At 49.8% G+C, this 20,925-nt stretch overlaps 7 protein-coding genes across 7 annotated transcripts; 3 read left to right on the forward strand and 4 right to left on the reverse strand.

The window, feature by feature from the left end:
* Positions 1–2,033: 2,033 nt before the first annotated feature.
* Positions 2,034–3,738, reverse strand: PV09_05838 (uncharacterized protein). The gene has a single exon (XM_016359396.1). It carries the CDS (start codon positions 3,624–3,626, stop codon positions 2,151–2,153), a length of 1,476 nt encoding a protein of 491 aa, XP_016212645.1. The 5' UTR covers positions 3,627–3,738; the 3' UTR covers positions 2,034–2,150.
* Positions 3,739–3,923: 185 nt separating this feature from the next.
* Positions 3,924–6,041, reverse strand: PV09_05839 (T-complex protein 1, eta subunit). Its single transcript, XM_016359397.1, has 4 exons — positions 5,871–6,041; positions 5,648–5,814; positions 4,238–5,594; positions 3,924–4,178 (listed from the first exon to the last, which is right to left on the reverse strand). The coding sequence occupies exons 1-4, from the start codon at positions 5,914–5,916 to the stop codon at positions 4,066–4,068; spliced, it is 1,683 nt and encodes a 560-aa protein (XP_016212646.1). The 5' UTR covers positions 5,917–6,041; the 3' UTR covers positions 3,924–4,065.
* A 160-nt stretch (positions 6,042–6,201) lies between these two features.
* PV09_05840 (uncharacterized protein) lies at positions 6,202–7,153 on the forward strand. Its single transcript, XM_016359398.1, has one exon. The coding sequence runs from the start codon at positions 6,299–6,301 to the stop codon at positions 6,986–6,988; it is 690 nt and encodes a 229-aa protein (XP_016212647.1). The 5' UTR covers positions 6,202–6,298; the 3' UTR covers positions 6,989–7,153.
* Positions 7,154–7,231: 78 nt separating this feature from the next.
* PV09_05841 (uncharacterized protein) lies at positions 7,232–8,097 on the reverse strand (the record flags this gene model as incomplete). The annotated part of the gene is made up of 3 exons (XM_016359399.1): positions 7,232–7,492; positions 7,544–7,872; positions 7,929–8,097. 3 exons carry the CDS (start codon positions 8,095–8,097, stop codon positions 7,232–7,234), a joined length of 759 nt encoding a protein of 252 aa, XP_016212648.1.
* Positions 8,098–8,441: 344 nt separating this feature from the next.
* On the reverse strand, positions 8,442–10,315 carry PV09_05842 (uncharacterized protein). Its single transcript, XM_016359400.1, has 3 exons — positions 10,100–10,315; positions 9,918–10,042; positions 8,442–9,862 (listed from the first exon to the last, which is right to left on the reverse strand). The coding sequence occupies exons 1-3, from the start codon at positions 10,106–10,108 to the stop codon at positions 8,563–8,565; spliced, it is 1,434 nt and encodes a 477-aa protein (XP_016212649.1). The 5' UTR covers positions 10,109–10,315; the 3' UTR covers positions 8,442–8,562.
* Positions 10,316–11,354: 1,039 nt separating this feature from the next.
* Positions 11,355–14,227, forward strand: PV09_05843 (uncharacterized protein). Its single transcript, XM_016359401.1, has 2 exons — positions 11,355–11,723; positions 11,777–14,227. The coding sequence occupies exons 1-2, from the start codon at positions 11,396–11,398 to the stop codon at positions 14,002–14,004; spliced, it is 2,556 nt and encodes an 851-aa protein (XP_016212650.1). The 5' UTR covers positions 11,355–11,395; the 3' UTR covers positions 14,005–14,227.
* A 494-nt stretch (positions 14,228–14,721) lies between these two features.
* Positions 14,722–18,294, forward strand: PV09_05844 (uncharacterized protein). The gene is made up of 2 exons (XM_016359402.1): positions 14,722–15,256; positions 15,362–18,294. The coding sequence occupies exons 1-2, from the start codon at positions 15,033–15,035 to the stop codon at positions 17,796–17,798; spliced, it is 2,661 nt and encodes an 886-aa protein (XP_016212651.1). The 5' UTR covers positions 14,722–15,032; the 3' UTR covers positions 17,799–18,294.
* The last annotated feature ends 2,631 nt before the right edge of the window (positions 18,295–20,925 follow it).

The raw sequence follows: 20,925 nt of genomic DNA on the forward strand, positions 1-20,925 counted from the left end.
CCTTTTCCCTGAATGGACTCGTTCATGCCGCTTTGTGCTCGTCGTGAACCGCACACTCATTCGAACTCATACACTTTCGTTGACAACCTCGCTTGCAAATAGTGCAATGATGTGCTCTGACGTTTAAATTCTTCACACCAGCTCCGACAGGCTGGAACCAAAGAAATTAGTCGTGTGCTTCAACATCCGACATGGTCGACAAATGTCAACCCGGGCATGTGGGATCGACAAAACAACCTGAGCGCTTCATCGGCACGCTTCAATTGGTGGTGAAAAAGCCATTGAGTAATGCGTAGTCAATTCCCAGCAAGACCTCTCTCGTCAATTGCGAAGCGCACGTCGGCAGTACTTCGAGGCAAAGTTGAATAATTTTCTTTTCTTTGCACCGCAACAGACCCGGTCGAAAGCTCGGCAGACGTAAGAGAGAGACTTGTTCTGTTTTCCAACTGGAGAGGCGACGCTGGCAAAACACTTGGTTCCTCTGCCTCCTAGCTCACCAAGCCGAAAACACATCCATCGCGCGGTAGACTCAATCGCTGATGCGATTCTGACGCGGATCGCATCTCAGACATCCGTACTACCTCAAAGTCCACTTCGACTCACTTTTACCCAAATGCGGACTTTCCACATGATCCGGTCGGCGTGACGAAAGCACTTATCCAGCCCAAAATCGCGATGCTCACTGCTCGACCTAGCAAGGCTGCACGTTTAGCCTCCCTCAGCGAACCAGGATCTCGAATGCAACGACAAGGGACCTTTGTGGTACCAAGAACCAGACAACACACAGGTTGCTGAAAAATATACGCAGGGCATTATTACCTTTAGAAATGGCATGCGCTGCCCCCAATAATCATCACTGCTAATACCGGGATGATCCTGTCACATGTGTTTTTTTTCTTCGCAGATGTTTCTCCGCTCGGCGAACGAAACGCAGATCACTTAGAGAGCTGGGCGTGCGCGAGACTGACAGCGGATCCACGGACGGCTAAGGGCTCGGGAGCGCAAACGCAAACTACGAGAATCGGCATGCCGTGTTCGTGAAGCTGAAAGTGTGATAGTGAACAACCTCGCAGGAAGATCGGCAAAGGCGACAATGCACCAACGGAAAAATTGGCAGAACCCCGGGCACAAATTCGTTACCTGTCGGCCCACACCGCTTCGTTCGACTATTGCCGCCGCGCAAGGAGTGACTGCTGTATTGCTTGAGCTCGTGACCGCCTCTCGTTGCCCATCGGCGGCAACCATATAGTGGGCCCGTTGAAGATCCTGGCCTTGCGCATGCGATAAGAGTCTCGGGTCACTGGATATTCTCTTTCGCTCAAGATAGCGGATAATCCGGTTACCCGAATTGGCTTTCCGTAATGGTTTCCTGACGGAGTCGGGATTGCCCAGTGGATTTTTGCGTTCGTCCATCCATGTCTTTGAAGAAGTGGCCGCCATATTGATGCCACTTCTGGGATGAGCGCGCTACAAGCATCTTAACAAGTATTGATGACGCAGCGTTGAAGGGAGCCGTCTCGGTCTGATTCTCCCAGTCCTTGATCTCGACCGCCCGTTCAGCTTCAGCAAGCGACTCACACAGGAAAAGAACGAGGGCAACACCTGTACCATGGAGACACGAGTGTCAGCATTCTTTATCTACTTCCAGCTGTTCTGAGTGACGCCAAGCTCTGACGTACCAGCATTGGATTTGTTTTCCCGGCTGCCTGTTTTTCTCAAAGTCTTTTACCTCGTGTCTCGTAACAGTCAGTGGATAGACTTGACCAACTTGTTCATCCGATCACGTAGGCTCCCTTGTCAGCGTCAACGGGACTGAGATTACAACAAAGCTTTAAAACCTTCGTACTACGTGAATTCTTCGTGCAACAACGTAACCTGTAGAGTTGCCTGTGTACCTGCACCAAGTTCGTTAAAAGATATTTTTCGTCACGAGGTTCAAGGCACCAGCTGTTCAATTCGGTCGTGCGGAAAACACGAATCGAATCTCGTAGTGTTTACGTGTATTCATGACACACGTGTTAGGCGACTTGACCCGAGAAAATGCTATGGTAGTATCATTCTATGCCTCTAAAGGCCAGTGCTAGAAGAAGCTCGATGTTTTTACATGCAGAGCACCCTTGTGTAATGTCTAAGAGCAGATCTAAGCTGGATTATGATGTACAAACCGCTTTGCTTAGCCCAATAGTCCAATGGAGCGAACCAATGATGACAATCATGAACGAAAGACCCACGGCAACGCTCGCGAAGCCGTATTCATAAGCGTGCTTCTTTCGTAAACCTTTCAGCTCTGCAACCCACGTGCTCACTGTGGTTAAGCATCCACAGAATCCATCTATCACACCTTGCAATACTTGGCAACCGACCAGTCCGCCACCTACTTGTCCAGCGGCAGATGCAAGAGGAGCACGTTGCAGATCGTAACACATGGCCAGCACCATGCATCCAAAAACGTTGGCAACGAAGGTGCCCAGTGGAAACCTTGCAATCAAGCTGTTTAGCTTGATGGAGAGCAAAAATCTAAGAATGCAGCCAAGTGGAGCAAACACGATTGCGAACACTGCGTCCTGCCGCCATCTATTCTGAGGCGGCCAGATGGCGAGGAAAACCGTTCCAAGCCAACATCCGAATCCCAAAAAGACGGCAAGAAAGTCGAGGAACCTGATCTTGTTGACGGAGGGTAAGCGCCTGAGAATGGGCATGCTCGCCTCGCAGAGATGAGCACCGAACGAGAGCGCCGCCAGCGAAAGCCCGACCTCGAGGATGATGACTGCCACAACGGCGCATACGCTCCACGCATCGTTTCGAGAGCCGGAACTTGCGTTCTTCGGGGTGAGATCATTGGAGAGCGCAAGGAAAGCGTCCCGCATCGCCGACGAAAAAGACGTGTACGAGCCGCAGAAACCCACGGTCAGGCCGATGTAGAGCGGCAGCGTCTTCTTGTACGCCAGATGCGCCTTTCCCGACTTGCGTTTCTCCAGCTCGCCCTGCAGGACCGCTAAGTCTTTGTTCAACTTCTCCGCGTCCGAGGAGTCCGAATCGACCTTCAGCCTCGCCGGCGGCTCCGAGCGGCTCTTTTGCGGCGTGCGGAACAGAGCGCGGTCTTCCATCAGAAAGCCCATGACCAAACAGCCCCCGACGTTCGCCCACAATTCACTCGGCGTCACCGGAGCGTTGGCGTAATTTGCAACCCATTGGGTACCTAGACGAGCGAGAGTGCCAAAGATTGAGAACAGGATTAGGTACGAGTACGTGTACAGATGGAGCAGGTATTGACTAGGTCTTGGCTCTGTTTTCGATCTGGATTGCGATCGTCTCCGTGACTCGGAACGCGTCGTCTCAAGGCTTCCTCTGCGGTAGTATCTGCTCTCGTCTGGATTCTCATCCGGAGGTGGTGCTTCCAGTTCTCCCAGGCCTTCGAACGGAGAGTCATCATTTTCCATTCCGAAGTCATCGTCTTTTGCGCGATCGGCTTGAACGATGCCCTCTGCTTCATTTCTACCTCTCACATCTCGTCGCGCTGAGTCTTGTTCCTTTTCCGAATTTGGGCCAGGAGATGCGTCCTCATTTCCACTGCTCGAAAGAACATCGGCAGCATGCTTCTCGCCATGCTCGTTGGCCATGAGCATATCCAGCTGCAAGAGTTCGTGCGTCTAGAGCATGATTCAAATGATCAGAGTAAGCTTGACGCTGCTAAAAGTTCTCTCGATGTCGCCGTCTACATCAAGTTCTGTGTTCCGGTTCGATGACATTATCTTACTGGTTCAAGTTTAGCGCGTCGGATACAACGGATTGTGCAATGCCAAGAGATGGGACTAGTCTCTCTACTGCCGGTTTTTCTGCTACGACTCATCAAAATAATCCGCCACAGGCGACGGACAAATGGATAGAATTGGGCACGCAGAGATTCTTATGGACGATTGAAATGATTGTGACTCTGCTAAATTATATTCAAGCTGCTACGGATCTATCTTTTGCATGCAGCAGTTTTATCATAACATTCTAACTCCAAAAACTGCTAGGACGCAGTCACAGCAGACTCATTGCGGCGACATAGTCACAACTTACTTAACGTCGGGGCATGCCCCTTCCCCTTCCTCTGCCCATACCTAGTGCGCGCTGTGCTGCGCCTGGCGGAAGTGGCTTACTGGGAGCCTTTGGTTGCTCAGATTCTTGGTTTTCTGCGATGTAAATGAGTAAAATCGTCTTCTGACAGATAGAAGGAAATGCTAGAGCTTACTGATGGTCTCATCTACGCTGAGGATCAAACAAGCAGCCTCCACAGCAGCCTGTATAGCATTGATCTTGACCAGCGCCGGTTCCCATACGAACTTGTCCAGGTTATTTGCAATACCTTCGTTGACAAAGTCCACACCAGCCCACTTATTTCCCTGCCTGTGTGCGACCCGTAATCTGTTCAAAATATCTGTCGCATCAAACCCAGCATTGTCACAGAGCTGTCGAGGAATGACTTCCAAAGCCTTCGCAAATGACTTGATAATAGCCTGTTGTTTATGAGGAACCTTCTCATCCGCATAGCTATGCAGATAAGCACTGATCTCCATTTCAACGGCACCGCCACCAGCGACGATGCTCTGATTTTTGATCGCACGTTTGACAATCATGATCGCGTCATGCAAGCTTCTTTCTACCTCCGCGATAAATTGTTCTGCACCACCTCTGAGAACGAGTGTACAAGTCTTGGCGGCTGGGCACCCTTCGAAGAAGTTGTAGCGCTCACCACCAATTTGCCGCTCCTCGAAGTGCTCGCATGTGCCGAGGTGCTCTGGCCGAATGTCTGAGCACGTCGATTGTATGCTCGCACCCGTTGCCTGACATACACGCTCCATATCATCGGACGCTACGCGGCCGGCGCAGAATATGTCTCTGTCTGCGAAATATTGTGTTGCCAGATCGCCGATGGGCAGCTTGCTGAGCACCACCTTCGCACCGGTCTTGTAGCATGCCTCCATCTTGTTGAAGATTATCTGCCACTCAGCGTCCACAATCGCCTGATATTCTGAAACTTGCTCGACGCGCACTTCCGCATTATCTTTCTCACTCTTTAGCTCCAGCTCAACGTTTAAGCACACAATCTTGGGATTCTTGAAAGATTTTGGCTGCTGCTCGAATCCCGCATAAGAAAATGTCTTCTTGAATGCGACACCGTTGACGAATATCGAGTCCTGCAGAGCACCTCCTGTAATCTTTTTGATGCCAATAAGCTTTTCGTTCAGATCGTCCTGATCTAATGACAGGACAGCATCCACAACCATCTTTGTAAAGAACTCCGAATTTCGATGTATCAGCTTGCTGCTCATGGCAGTAGCGGCGAGTTTCTGTAGTGTGTCTCGTTGATTGCCATCTTTTATGCTCACTGCAATCTCTTTGATCTTGTTTACCGCCATAATCGAGGCTCGCCGCAGGCCTTTGATGATCGTTTGGCTGCTAACACCCTGCTCAACATGTTCCCTTATCTCTTTTAACACTTCGCCTGCCAAAACCACTACAGATGTGGTGCCGTCTCCGACCTCTGCATCTTGAGAGCGTGCAATGTCAACTAGAATTCGTGCTGCGGGGTGGACAATGTCAAGAAGCTTTCCTGATGTTAGAATATGTTGCCCGAGATCGTTGTCCACAAATTTCGCACCTTCATGACCGTTGCGCCATCATTTGTAATGGTCTGCTTGCCATTCGAGTCGACAAGCAGCAAATCACCGCCATAAGGACCCAATGTGCTCTTTATAGTGCTCTGAACGGCGACACATGCGTTAATGTTGGACAGTATTTGCCCGCGCCCTTGTGACTGGTCTGTGCCTGTACCGCAAGTGTTAGAAACGGGTGATCTATGATTGAAAGCATGGGCATCACACCTTCTTTGAGAACAATTATAGTCGGCGCCTGCCCACCGAAAGACATTTTGAGTTGCTCCGCTCCTGCAAATTTGTCCTTTGAAGCTCCTGGAGCCCTCTAAGACGCTGTACCGAGAGCGTTGAACGTATATATGTGATATATCAAAAGTTTCTTTGAAGGCTTCAACTTTTCCTCTGTGCGTACGCGAATCGCAAGGAAACGCGCAGCTCAAGCCGTGATGAAAAGTTCGCAAGGATAGGCGTAGCGAAAGGACCGTCAGAGGCGAACAGATATCCCTGCTCGATTCGGCAACTACCTTGTGATCTTGCTTTGTTCACTTTGCTTGATTGTCAAATGGGTTCAGTAAAGCAAAGAACACTTGGATGTTTCTAAATCACCGAATTTGCTAGCATCTCGTGGAATATCACAGCCTGCTTTGCAAATCGATATGCGAATCTCCATAAGTTGCGGCCGTTCCTCCACAATCTCCAACAGGAATGACGCTCGCGAAGATCAGGAGCTCACACCACAACGAACAATCTCGCGACATATAGTTAAGCGGCCACCGCTTCAGCAGCCTATATTTCCACAAAATCCCATTATAAGACCCAATTTTGGTGTGCCAAGCCGAGCTTCCGCAAGTAAAGGTCGATATAGAACTGGCATTGATCGAAGCTCGAATATCACATCCCCATTTATGCGACTACCACCGGAATTGCGAGTTTGCATATACCGATATATCATCCCACCGTCAGATTCAAAATTCAGAGTCTATACGGATTGTAGCCAAACATACACGGATCGAAAGTGGGATGTGCAACGACCCCGCTTGACTAGCGATAACAACCCAGATTCATTGGCTCTTCTTCGAATCAACAAGCTGATCTACTACGAAGCACTTTCAGTGTTGTATTCGGAGAATACGTTTCATTTCATAGGTTGCAATTTTCTGCCCATCATCGATTTTATCAGGAAGCTAAGCCCTGATGCGAAAGCACTGGTGAGGCAGCTAAAGATCACTATGTTGCCCGAGGCAAGACATTTGACAGGTAGCCAACTGGAGCTGTTTTGTCGGGTGGTTCACGAGTGGCTCCCTGGATTGAATGCGTTGGCTAGCGATACATGGATGTGGATCTAAGAGAGTCGGTAGTAGATTCTTTGGGTTATTTCTCACGCATAGAATTGAATATCTAGAGTTACAAGCCACCATACGATTTAGGTTAATGATGAGTCTTGGCTGTGCATTCGATCGCTTATACTCTGCGCTTGTGGAGCTTTAAGTAAATGCACATTAATAACGGACGAAATTGATGAAACGATATGGATTTATTTGTAGACGACGTAACCATTGCCGAATGCATGAGTGAATGTTGTTTCCAGTTCAGAAAAGTTTCTCGACGAGTAGGTCGCCTGTTTCAGAAATGGAAGTTTCAAATTCCTTAAAGCTCTTTGCATTCCAAGCAGCATTCCGAACTACGGTATCCTCTGCTGCGTTCGAAAACGCAATGTATAAGACGTCGTTTTCCTTGTGGCCTTCACTTTCGTTTATAGCAATACCGTAGCATTCTGTCGCGAGTGCTAGACTAGCCCTTCCAATGAGAGGGGGGCTATCGAGATTGACGTCTGCCCAGACGCCATACACCTACGGAAGGCCAAATCAGTAAGTACGAATGAGAATGGTGGTGCTGCATACAATTTTATCGCCACAGATCACGGCCATGACGCTTAATGGCTGAATTCCCCACTGAGTAGGGTCAAATTTGGTGCCACTGGCCTCTGGTGCGTAGTTGCCAAATTCAACATAGGGGATGAAGTTGGTGTTAACGTCGAACACCTTGCCTTTAGAATAAAATTCGACAATGTCTTTCCAATAAGTCTGATGGTATGACTCTTGAGCAGATCCACAGCGTCCGTCACCTCGATCCGACTGGTCTCCATTGCAGTCCACACTCATGCTGGCGAAATCGGAACCAGTATGGATGTAGATTACTTTTGTGCTGTTATCTTGGCAATATGAGAAATCTGACAGAATTTGTTAAGGTTAGCAAGTGTGCAATGCGAAATACCGCGTTTCTCACTTTGGCTGGTTCTTTGCCCATTATAGAAGCCTGACTGAAGGATTACTCCGTCATCACACCCATCGTTCTTGATTCTGTTGTAGAAAGCACGGGCGTTCGGGGGGATCTCACGCGCCCAGGAAATGTTTGCCACAACTCCTATTACGGCTAGATTGAAGGGCTTCTTCATATCGCATGTCCACGTCTGTGTGTTGTGGCAGGGCCAAACCGGATCTGTATTTGTTAAGAACAACAAATGTGGAATCAGCGCTATATAGCAATGATCGCTTTGGGTCTGTAAGAAGGCCTTTAGCTTGTTCGTACAAGTTAGGTCGCCTGTATATTTGATTGATGATTACAATTTTCCCAGGTGCACATATACTGGTGGCGCCGAAATTATACTGCTTGTACTTTATGTAGTGAAATGAGAAATCTACACGTCATACGGCTTACTGTCAACATTGCTGTAACAGTTATCATATATCGGAATTTCGGACTCCAGAACTTTACTGAATCATTGATCACTTCAAAACGGCCTGTTCCTGCCAAAACTGTGACCGGAAATCATTTTGCAATTATAAAATGTTTCTAATTTTGTGCTGAAGCAGTAAGGATCCCCCAGCTCCTGCACCATGAACTCCAATTAACAGTACATCTATAGCAAAGTCAGAAGCATCACTAGCGCAGCCAGCATCACACTTGTAGCCCGAACATCCAGTTTGTCAGCAGCGCTCTTCTTTGTGGCTGATGCACTTGGTCCAGGTGTAGCGTAATTGCAAGAAACGCTTGTTGAGGTGTAATCCTTGATCAAACCTGGGTAGTTGCTGTCAGTACACATCAGCTGCACCAGACTGAGACCCGTAATGGTAGAGCCTGTATTATTGACGACTGTGGCCGGCATAGTCGTCTCGGTGACAGCGACAACTGATCCTTTGACAAAGCCAGTGGAAACACCGCTGGTGATCATAGCTGCAGCGCCAGACGGGGGTGTCGGAAGGTCCCAAGCATTCAAGAAGTTAGTTTCAGTGATGAGGGAAGGGGCGCATGACGTGGCAGCAGCCGCAGTTGCTGATGAGTTGATCGACTGTAGAGACTTAATGTCAAGCTGCGAAAGCTCTTCCTGTAGGTAGTTGTAGTCCACAATCACAGTCAACTCGCTCGTTGAGTTGATGTCGACAAGACCGTAGTTGTTGCCTTCTTCGGAATACTCATAGACCAAGCCACCTGAAAGAACTGACATTTCACTACCGTAAAGGACTGGAACATTGGTGAATGTACGTGGCTCAACTTGGTTGCATCCATATTCGGAGAAGAAAACAGGTATGGATGTTCCGCTGAACAGTTCCACGAGTTTGTTGTAACCAGACTGTGTGAATGAAGAGTCACCGCACCATTCATAGTCGTTCAAACCGAAGAAATCGATGTTTGACGTTGAGCTATTCGCCAAGTCGCAACCCAAGTAGTTCCAAGTATCCGACAGCATCGTGTCCACGTCAGCTGCTGAATAACCAACGCCAATTGATCGGCCGAGATTGTGACTAGCATAGTCCTTCATATCACGAACCACGGCGCGAATGTACATGGGTGCTTCATATGAAGAGTTTTGGTTGAGGATTTCGTTTCCGGCGAAGAAGCCAAGCGTGTTGGGAAATGGAGCAAAATTTTCCATGACACCGAAGACATGCTCAAGATATTGAAGAGTGTAGGTAGATGCCGGGTCGGTGCGATCGATGTACGTTCCATACAATCCGGAGTTGACATCAATGATCATGTAGATGCCTGCAGCATTAAAGATAGACGCGCATTCGGAATGGTCAAGATTGGCATCGACATTGTAGACTCGGATGGTGTTGACACCAAGCTGCTGCATCATGATAGCATCTCGCAGACATGTCGTAGCATCACTGAGTGGATCCGCAGTGGTAGAAAATCCGGAGGAGCCGCCTGGCTGATAACTGTAATACTTGTCAATATCGACGGGTTAACAACCGACGGTCGTGGAGTTCGTACTCAACACCAATAATAGAGAATCGCTTGCCGGTGGAGTTTGTGATGAAATTGCCACCAGACACAGTGATGAATTCTACAGCAGAAGCGAGAGTTACAAGGAGGGAGGTCGCTAACAACAGGCCAAGCTTTGCGTCAAGCCATTAGCACAAGGGGCCAAAAGCTTGTGTTCACAGAAGACTTACTTGAGCCATTCTCGCATCAATACGAAAAAAACTGTAACGAGCGGTGATTTATTGAAAAAGCCTTTTATGAATGGACGAAGAAACACTGAGAAGCAGAAAGCAGAAAGCAGGAAAGGAGAAGACAGCTCTAGAGAGACGCGAAAGCCATGTCCATAAATCACTTATCAGCACGAAACCTTGGGCGGTCCATCGCCAACGATTTGCGCATGGCCCCACAAGGCCTTGCAACGCGTTGGAAACTGTTCAAGGGGAATAAAATGGGCTAGCTGGACTGGTGTGGGTGGTCCTGTCAAAATGGTCGATGTCCGCGTAATCAAGAGGGTCTCCTCGCATACGGGCCGGGACTTCGGATGGAGCCCGTTGCGTTTTAGGGGGCGCAGCAGCTCCAGAAATGAGCTCTGAAACCTGGGTGCAAACGGCGCGAGGAATGAAGGGATTGCTTTGCTGGCGCTGTTCTATCCATCGGAGCGCTACGAACTGATGTCTTCTTGCCAAGACTGATATCGACAACAAAGAAAGGGTGGAGTTCGCTGGTGATGACCTAATTGCTTGGCTCAATGCTGGGGTAACCTAAGCTGAGGTCCTCGTAGGGCTTTTGGGCTGCGTGTTGTTTTCGTCTCCACCAATAATAGGTGGCCCGATCCTCGACGTCTGTGAAGCCAGTCGACTTATGCTACAATGCTGTAGACTCTGGAGCAGCTTCCTGCAGCTGGATATCCAATGTGAAATAATGATCAACGTTGAGGCCTGCATTCTTTTGGGCTAGTTAGTCTTGGTTTCAGGACAGAACAGAGCCGAAACTGCCTGGCGGCGGCGGAGACAATGAAGAACGAGCGCGGTCACGTGAAGACGCAATCGGCATATCGTGACAAACTTGTCCTTGTTTCCATAACTTAACAATAAGATCAGCGCAAAATGGTGAGAAATACTGCTCATGCTTATAGAGTGCCAACTCAGTATTTGTGTCCGCCATTCTATCATCTGAGCTTGATGAACGATTATTGTATTGCCTCGTACTATGGTTATCAATTCCTTGGATTATCGATGCGCCCCTTTATCAAACTCCATCTTGTGCAATGGAGAACCCTACTTCACCATTTCTTGATCTAAAACTATGGGATCATGAACAAGTTATTTGTAGGGAAAAGTGCATTGTCACGTGATAAAATGTTACGCAGGCAATAAGGGAGCAAGGCACACCATCTCTTTCCCAGCCCAGCTCCGATCGTTAAGCTCGCGCGAAAGCTCAGAAGAACAAATAATGCGAGCTGGCCATTGACACTCCCTACCAGCTTGATGCCACTGAAGAGGAGATTATGCTACGAGGCGCAGCTTTCCTGCCGCCGTACCCTCGAGAATGGCGTCTGGGTGACCGACGAGGTCTTGTCTCAAGCGTTCTATCACTTTCTGAGGTACTCCTACGGCGCCAAGAGGTACGGGAGCAATGTCCCAGGTCCTCTCGAAGCTCAGAGGAGATTGGCGAAAAGGAGGATGATGGCTTTGGCTGGAGCAGGTGCGGCGCCCGTGGTAGATCCCAACATATTGTTCGGCAGAAACGAACCTATTTTGGACAAGGTGATTTGGCAGCCACCGGACAAGAAAGAGAAGACTTTGAGCAATACTAGTATGTTTTTACATGTTTTACAATTGACCAGTTTAAGAAACTAACGTATTCAGCATTCAATGATACCGCATGGCTTGATCGATTGGGGCTGAGCAGCGAATCGGACGCTATATTCACCTCGATACCAAACAAAGGCGACCTTGTAGAACACTCTGCATCGTTCTTTCAATTCGCAAAGAGTACTGCCGATCGAGCGACCGCTTGGGTTCACCTTCAAGAGAAACTTAGATATGTCGGTGTCGAAGAAATGGTCCAACTTGCCGCCGTAGCTTATGAGCTTGGGATAGAGCACGTTGATTTCTGTAAAAGCGCATTTCGCGTTTTAGTCGACGATGAGATTAGATGGACGGAGGTTTTGGATTTTCTGCTAAATCCTCGACTGAACATACCAGAAGCGCAACATTTGACAAGCCTGGTCTCCGAGCTTGGTACTCGAAAGCTAAATGTATCTGATGTGGAGGCTGGAGAACAACTCATCGAAAGATGCGCCAAACTTGGTCTTTTATCTGATCACGAGTTGCCTGGTTTGACCGATGCCATCAACAAGATCAGCTTCGTACATGGTATTGCCACCGTTTCCTCCTCGAATATCGCAGACTCTTGGATGCGTGCAATCTGGCGCGGTCTGAAAGCTTGTCGCACGCAAGACATTTCACCAGATATAGCGCGGCTCATTCTAGATAAATCGCGGACGTCACGGAATTCCGCTTTTCTCTTTGAGCTCTATCAGCATGCCTTTCCACTGGCCGAGTATCCAAATGAGAAGTTAACTCTGCAGGAAAGTCTTGTACGCTGGGCTATTGAAGCTCACAGTCACAAAAATTCTGGTTTGATGACTTATGATATTCTAACCAAGCTCCTCGAGGATCTTCACCCAGCGTTGGTTTCTGTGCACGAAGTCGTTGGAGCCACTGCTTTGCTATCGCATAAGCTGCTCTCGGCCGATTTCGAAGCGACAAACCACCGCTGGCGTATCTTGAATCGCTGGCTTTCATGTCTAGAAAAGTCATTACCGCACAACGTTTGGACATCCGCTTTAGAAACTCTTGCTTCTAAAGGGATTGGACCTCTTGACCTCGCTGAATTCTTCACTCAAATATCACGACACCATCTAGTGGGTGATGCCATACTTCGATTTTGGATCCCAAAACTTCCCATTCCACCAAAGCGCCGAGCTTTGAAGCGCCAGTCACTAGTTTATGGCGATGCTAGTGGTGGCTCAGAATCATTTCAATCGCGAGAGGTCGCAAAATGGGTCGCCGTTTTAGGTGACTACCAGTTTGTCTTTGAGACATTGTTTCAAAATAGTCCACACCCACACGACTCCATAGTCTGCCTTCTTGTCTCGCTTCACCGTCGCCGCAGGCTCACGCCTCCTATCCAGAAATTACTACTAGAGTTCTGCGAAGGAGTGTATGGCGTGGATGCTTTGGCTCAATTATGTAGCCAGGCTCGTTTAGCGGGCATTCGGTTCTCATCACAGTCAAATCTGCATATCGTTTCTCGGCTCGCGGTAATGCATCCTCGACTTGCATTGAAGTTTTATAAAGATCGTGCTACGAATATATCGCGTGTTCCCGAGCTTCCACCAGCCTTGATAAAAGCCGGAGTACACAGCACGGAGATATTCAAGATCCTGGACCGCTTCGATCACCGTCATTATGTACCTCTAAGGAACCGCATCTTGCGAAGATGTGCCATAAGCCAAGATCGGGTAGATCTTGTGCACAGATGTGCAGATGCCTTTTCTAGGGATGAAACATATTCGATTCGCACGCGCTTCCGGAACGTATATCTATGCTACAAATATCTAAAAGTCAGGGAAGCACCAATACATTCTCTGATGTCCCGCGCTCTTGTTCGTGCCGGCATCACCAATTATCTTGTGGCCGGAGTCAATGTCAACGAAACACAAGTAAAATGGATTTTGAGCGTCGTTGAGAAGGTTGAAGGGGACGCATTGGCGCAGGAGCTTGATTCCTTGATTTTTCGATGGCTGATGGAAGTGTACGCCAGGTGGACCATTTCCAAGGGTCGAGGCGTAAGACGCTTACACGTACCACCTCAAGATACCGGATTTATACGCAGACCGAACGGGCTTCGTCGGTGGATTACTCCCCGGCCGTTATTGGCGAGACAATCAGTCATACCCAAAGTGATTAGGCAATATCTCGATACTGGAGAATGGGTATACAGAAGTCTGGGGGATTTGTTCTGCGTGAGGGAGCAACAGAAGTCAACGGGGTTTGCCAGCCCGACAGAAAGCAGCCACAACATCTAGAAATGAAAACAAATTCCGCATCTTTACCAATTTGGGTTACGGCATATCGACTTGAGAATAGCGGTAACTAGGAACAATGCGGCGTCTGCTTTTCGACAATGCAGTAAGTTCGAGACAACCACCATGATAATATCGGGGTGAAGCATATCCATCTTTTTGAGGGGGTCCGTGAACAATTAAGCCCAATGTACACATGTATATACTAAATTAGAACAAAATTCTGACCCATTTACGTGTTTCTAATACAAGCATCTTCCTGCGCATCGCTATGGTAGGACTCTAACGGAGTCAAAATCTCGTACGTTAGACGACATGGCGTGCAGCGCGATGTGCTATTTCAGTAGAATCTTTGCAAACTAAAAAGAGTTTGCTACAGCAAAAAACAAAGTTGGCGACAAGCTCATAAAATGATGCAATATCACGCTGTGCAGAGCGGATACGAATGATATATTGAGGAGAATAACCTGACCCATATGCGTATGGCGATGCCTCGCACCGTAGTTCATTGGCCATACAGCAATATTCAAAACGTCTGATGTGAAACAACATGGTAGAATTCGAATCAGGTGAATACCTTGCTTTGAAGTCGCAGCAGGTTGATGAGCAACAGCGCGATTTTGCCGCTGGTGACCGCCAACCAAATCGGGCGGCTCCCTTTCGCGGTCGCGCGAACTTCACAAGTCCCTACGCATCCCTCGCCAAAGCTAGTCCTGGCCTGTCCCATCAAGATTGAGCCAGCGCTTGCGACAAATACATTCTCTCCTTCATTGACGTAGCTCACGCATCTGTCTGGGCTCGCCATATCGGCTAATCGGCAGCGCTGCAGCCCTAGCAAGAAGGATAAATACTGTCTTGATGTGCTGAAGCCTGCGTTAGATTGGACAACGGACGACATCCTACCCTTGGCTGTTCCAAATATCCCGCGTTCTTGTGCGCGTCGAACATTGTATCATCGTCGCTCATCGCATCATCGCACCCACCACAAACTTGCACTGCGCTCCTGGGAGCTCCTCTGTACGCTGACAAAGATGGCAACGGCCACTGCTGAACCTGCGACGAATGGGGCCGTGACACCACCAGTTGGGGATGACACCAGCACGGCTAACTCGGGCACAAAGCGCAAACGAGAGGATAGCGAGCCAGCACCACTAACCGTTGGCGCTGTTCCGGATGTTGCGCGTGAGTCGAAGCCGGAAGAAAGCAGCCCCGAGCTGCGGGAGTCATTGAAGGACATGCTGAAGGTGTTGAGAATGTAAGCATGGCTACGCACTGTCGCGATCACTGCGGTTTAGCTGGGCCGTGTCGATCGTGATGACTTTTGCCATATTGTAGATGCTAACGCTACGTCTAATCTTAGGCACGATACCACGCCCTCGATCTTAACATGTTCTCTGTTCAAGGACGGAGACGAAAGTACATCGGAACCGTCAGTCAAACGCGCGAAACTATCAGAAATTCCTCGCACAATCTCTGGTCGGATAGAAGGCAATGTTTACAACAGTTTTGACGCTTTGATCGCAGACGTTGAAGCTGCTAGCGAAATTCTTCTGGCGCCTCTCAGGGCAAAAGAACTGTCACTCCCACAGACACAGTACGGGCGTCCGTCCGCATTGACACCTGATGAGACTCGACTGTGGATTGGCACAACGTCTTTCCAAAAACTCCTCCGCAACATAATACAAGCTGAAAAGGAACGGCACAAGTTGGTCAAGGGCGGAAAAGTATTGTCGAAGACGGAAGATAGTGTACATCTGTCTTCGGATGCTCGAGTAAAGTCAGAAGAAGAGGATACGAATGTGGTTAGCGAAGGAAAGCCCGTGCTAACACTTTTTGCGAATGCTCCTGTTCCGAAACAACTGTTTTCAAGTTTCCAGCATGCCACTCCTGGACAGATCGACGATGGCATACCACCACTGCGCGAGTCTGGTCTCCCCGGTTTCATCAGCACTACGAATATCCCTCCAGTGCAGACCGACAACTTGGGCAGGAGGAAAAAGGGAACAACGATCGGAGATTTGTTTTCATCAACAGCTGACAAGTATAAATTGCAGCCTCCTAAACCACCAAAAAGCAAGCTAGTAACCACAGGAAACACTGTGGAATTTGTGCGCGTGGATGGCCCTACGCGACCTCCTCGTCGCAATAGTTACAACTATTTCACGGACAAGTTGGCAGTGGGTCAATGGCTTGGCTATGGTGGTTTGGATATGCCTCAAGAACCAACGTCGCCACAAGCAAAAAGAAGACAGCGCGATAGAGCATTGAGTACCGGTGAGGCGTTTCTACCACCATCCGAAGGCGAGAAAGAAGCTTTGCGCAAGGCAAGGAATGATGCTTTGTTCCGCAAAGTGTACGGAAGCTTTGCCCCGAGCTATGACGACTCTTCGGCGGTTGTACCGAAGGATGTTCGCAATGAGATCTGGATTGACAAAGTGGAGGAACGATTAGCTCAAAGGACACTGGTCATTGATCCAGCCTTGCTTGAAGAACCTCCTGAACCGACCCCAGAAGAGAAGAAAATAGAAATGGAGGAACTCAAAGAATTCGTCGATAACTTTGATCCTAAGATTTTGGAGTGGGATGCGGAGCAAACTAAATCGGAGAAGGAAATGGATGAACTACTTCAGGAAGTTTCCGACCTCCTCGAAACGCTGGCATCATTCCAGCGGATACGGAACACGTCGTTGAGCACGAGCGCTCGCACCACTGTTGGGCAAAACAACCCAGTCACGGATCTCATGGGCACACCTACAACGCCATCATCCGCTGAGCTGGAGGTATACAAAACTCTCAAACTTCAGCTGGCTGTGCTTATCAACCAGCTACCGCCTTATGTCGTGGCTCGTCTCAATGGAGATCGACTCGAGGAATTGAATATCAAGACATCGATTCCGATCGAGACGGAGGATGCTCGGGGCGTCATGGCAGAGGATGAAGCCACCCGTGCTGCGAAGATGCAGGCTTACGCAGCTGCTGCAGGTTCACAGTCACAGGCGGGACGAACCCCTACTAACAGCTATGCAAATTATCCAGCGACTGCAAACCAATACAGTCGTACGCCAGTACCACAGCAATTGCGGCCAAGCGGTTCAAGCAACTACTATACACCACAGGCGCAGGGTCAATCGCGGCCAGCTCCCATCCAGTACAACAGATCCTCGTCCAGCATGCCTACGTATAATTCAAACTACTCACAGCCCGCGAATCGAAGCTCGTTCTCGCAGAATTACAATCAAAGCACCCCCCGTCCTGGGAGTTATCAAGCACCAGGAAATCAACATTTTCCTCAGATGCAGAACACTCCAGCAAATAAGCCGAGCTACAATCCGGCCCCTTACAGTACACCACAGCCGCAACGTACTGCCTATCAGCAGACACCGACAACATCATTCCAGCAACGTCCTCAAGGGACGGCACCAATGTACAGCGGCTACATGCAAACGCAATCGCCTCACGCTCGAACTAACTCACCGCAAGTCCCGCCTCAAGGGCAGTACAATCAACCACGTCAAGGATACTCAACGCCGGCGCCTGCGGCATCGAATCCAAGCTACTATCGCCCGCCCAGTGCAGCTGGTGTCCCCCAACAACAGCCGTTTGCAACAGGTGGTGCTTATCAAGGTCAACCGAGGATGCAGCCGACTTCAAACAGTGCGACACTCACTCCAAGTCGCCAAAATTCAGGAACTCCGCAACCGACGCAAACTGTATATAATCAGACAAATGGGTCGACACCAGCAGCAGCAGTAGCACAACCACCGGCTATGTTGAGCCAGCCGTCTTCCACATCCTAAGTGCGATGTGGTTGAAGGGGGAGGACAAAGCTCCTTTTTTTAGATTTTAGGAGTTGAGTTTCTACAAGCATGAAGGCATGTACTCTGCCACATTTTACCGTCCATTTTTACGCTACCTCTCTTTGTCGCCAAACAGCTTGCAGACACTGTTCGAAACCGTCACCACGGAACAAGATCGTTTAGTCTTTGTAATGCTTAAACCAGCATCAGGGTTAGATGAGTAACACATATGATCGCGGAGCCAGGTAAATGGAGACCCGGGAATTAGGATGTTTTGAGGAGAGTAACAGGGCCCCACTGGGGGCTAAACTTGGGATAGGAACTCGTTTATGGAAAGAGAGGGTGGACGGAGACCAAAGTTGGCGAGGAAGTTGCTGCGTAATATTAAGATGGGCAAGACTGGCTGAAATGGAAAACGATTTCCAATGGCTCTAGAAACCGTGTTAGCAACGGTCATTTAGATTTCTCTTTAACGATTGTGTGTGATTGAGCAGAACTTTCCAACCTTGGAAGTAGCGTTTGTACTTTCCCAAACGTCAGGATGGAACAACGCGTAAGCGATTGTCGAGATGTCAGGATCGTCTGTGTCATTGGCACATTCCTACTGTGTCTCTCTACTCCTCGGAAGCTTATTGAGAGCACATGCCGGGGATGTTGTTCGTAGTGATACGTCTCGAGAAATAGCGAGACCATCGCGTCTAGGTCCCCATTCAAGCTCTACTTTTAGCGAATGGATTGTGCCGCTTCATCTCTACATTCTTTTAATTTTTTTTTTTTTTTTTTTTTTTACTTTAAAAAAAGGAGAATACATCACGGCGATGTGGAGGATCGACGATATAGAAGAGAATACACATGGATATCCTCGAGAAGCCAAGACGCACGGATGGCGTGAAGCAAATATAGTGCCTCGTTTTAAGAGGGGGGGTACGTTGCTGGAGGGCGTCGATCATCATCCGGGACATCCCAGAGCTAAACCGATCCCTGCTGTTCATACAGGCTCGACAGATAAGTACGATGGAGCAAAGAAGAAGGATAGAGAGATGCGACACTCGGCGCCAGCTTTCTCCTTTGATCTCTGCAACGCAGATGACTGCTAAGCTTAGAAGGAGCAATTGCTGGAACGGAAATTTCTTCCTCTACGCGAACCCGGCTTGTGGTCGGTCATTCAGTTTCATACGCCCTCTTTGTCCGGGGAGAGATGGCGATGCGCCTCCGAGCAACCAGAAATAGTTTCTGGAGTCTGTCAGAGACGCTGGGTGTGAGGGTGTGATCTTGGAAAGCGATCTGCCTTGCCATCAACGAACACGCTTGGCGTGTTTCCAGACCGCGCGAAAGTACGCTGAGTATGAGATGGCGAAGATGCGCGATAGGACAAGAAAGGATGAGCGCTGGAGCATCGCGACGAAGACCCCGAAAGAGCCTTGATTGGGTGCACTTCCGTTTACGAAGCGAGCGAGCGGTTGAGAAAGCACTTCCATCCCAAAGCTTAGAGGTATCACAGCCTCATCCTAGAGTGGCGGATTCGTGAGGGCGATTAGAGCAAGTCGACGAGAGTGACGCAGAGGGTGGGTTGAGCAAGAAAAGTCGGAAATTACAGTGCAGGTGTGTGCATGGATTTTGCAAGGTGCCGCACAATAATGGATGCACACCTACCTGCAAAAAAGCAGAGCCTCTCTCTGTGCTTTGCACGACTTCGCATCCGGGGAACCAAAAATAGGACAGTGCGATAGCGGGCTCTGCAGGTACCCGCGATCAAGCGAAGAGGAGCAAGGAGTGCTGTGAGTCAGCGCACACGCGAAGCTCGCGGACAGAGCATCAGCAGCAGCAGTAGTAGTATCTCGCCCTTTCCCTTTGGTACACACGCGTGTCGAGACAGAGCCGGGACCTTTTCTTCTGAACGTCTTTGCCCCATGTCGGCGATGGAACCATGCATGCATGCTCCTTTGATAGGCATGTTTTCTGCATGCATGCTTGGTCTGTATCCTGAGGCTTGCAGCAGCGTCATAGTCTCCCGTGCTTGCAGAAAGCATCCACACACAGTATCAGCCTAGACCGGAACAAGCTTTGGAGGCGGAGAGAAGGGATGATGGGGGTTCCCAATGCGGGAATTCGATTAAGTTAGACAGTCCAGCTGATCCAAGCCATGGATGAGATGTTGGGTTGCGAAGGAGATGAAGGAGAATTGTCAGCTGGCGATCCATCGTTGGGAGCGCACCAGCATCAGACGGGGCTGTCGGAACGAGTGGTCGTGTCGCAATCATTGCTTCACGCCGAACTCGTATCCACCATAATCATGCATTGCGACCTGGGGTGCAAAGATCAGAGGCAAAGACGGAGATTGAACGGAGTATGGCTACAGCAGACGGTGCCGTTGCTAGAGACTATCTTGGGAGCGGGACAGCGGGCTTTTCTAGGCACTATGCAAGATGGGAAAGGCGATGGTGTTAGGCGATCACGATGGCAGAGGAAGCGTGTGCGTGTGTGTTATACACGACTCGGTGGCAGCCAGCCCGCAATGGTGCACCCAGTGAGGAGGACAAGGTCGGACAGCATGCGGCGGCGCAACGGAGGGGATTGCGCAGGCCCAAGATGAGGCGGCATCCATAGAGCTGGGGCAAGCGCGATGACGCATCGCAGACGGGTATGGGCAACAGCGCAGTCAGCCCATGTTGCTGGATCGGATCGCACGTTGCGTGGGATGCGCCGTGGAGGGGGTGTGCGTGTGTGTGTGTGTGAGTGTGTGCTTGTGGTGGTGGGACGGGAATGCAAGCTGTCGTTAGCAGAGGCGAGGAGGGGGAGAAAGGGGGGTGGAGGCCGTGAGGGAGAGCAGCATGCTGGGCGAGGTTCTGCTGCGGTTGCGCGCAGGTGCAGGCCGGGCCTCCCTGCTGGCGCTGCTGCCGCTGCAGGAGCAAGCCCGCCAGGCCGGCGCCCAGCGTCTGGAGCACGCTAGCCCGGGCAGTTCACGCTGGCGTCCACCAGCCCTCGACCCGTGCAGGCGTCGACCGCGTGTGCATGGCGAGCGGATCCTGCCCGGCCCTCTGCGCTTTGCCTGTGGCGCCTTCCCCGACGCTGGCACCACCATCCGCTGCGGCAAACACGACGAGTTCTGCTCCTGCTGCGACAGTGA

This window comes from Verruconis gallopava (assembly GCF_000836295.1).
Source record: "Verruconis gallopava strain CBS 43764 unplaced genomic scaffold supercont1.19, whole genome shotgun sequence".
In the NCBI taxonomy this organism is placed as follows: domain Eukaryota; kingdom Fungi; phylum Ascomycota; class Dothideomycetes; order Venturiales; family Sympoventuriaceae; genus Verruconis; species Verruconis gallopava.

Coding starts and splice junctions, on each gene's coding strand:
- PV09_05838 (XM_016359396.1), bottom strand. CDS start 3,626: ATGCTCATGGCCAACGAGCATGGCGAGAAGCATGCTGCCGATGTTCTT.
- PV09_05840 (XM_016359398.1), top strand. CDS start 6,299: ATGCGAATCTCCATAAGTTGCGGCCGTTCCTCCACAATCTCCAACAGG.
- PV09_05842 (XM_016359400.1), bottom strand. Junction 9,863..9,917: donor TTCTCTATTATTGGTGTTGA/GTACGAACTCCA, acceptor CAAGTATTACAG/TTATCAGCCAGGCGGCTCCT.
- PV09_05843 (XM_016359401.1), top strand. CDS start 11,396: ATGCCACTGAAGAGGAGATTATGCTACGAGGCGCAGCTTTCCTGCCGC. Junction 11,724..11,776: donor GAAGACTTTGAGCAATACTA/GTATGTTTTTAC, acceptor TAACGTATTCAG/CATTCAATGATACCGCATGG.
- PV09_05839 (XM_016359397.1), bottom strand. CDS start 5,916: ATGTCTTTCGGTGGGCAGGCGCCGACTATAATTGTTCTCAAAGAAG. Junction 5,815..5,870: donor TATAATTGTTCTCAAAGAAG/GTGTGATGCCCA, acceptor CTTGCGGTACAG/GCACAGACCAGTCACAAGGG. Junction 4,179..4,237: donor CAGCGTAGATGAGACCATCA/GTAAGCTCTAGC, acceptor TTTACATCGCAG/AAAACCAAGAATCTGAGCAA.
- PV09_05844 (XM_016359402.1), top strand. CDS start 15,033: ATGGCAACGGCCACTGCTGAACCTGCGACGAATGGGGCCGTGACACCA. Junction 15,257..15,361: donor ATGCTGAAGGTGTTGAGAAT/GTAAGCATGGCT, acceptor GTCTAATCTTAG/GCACGATACCACGCCCTCGA.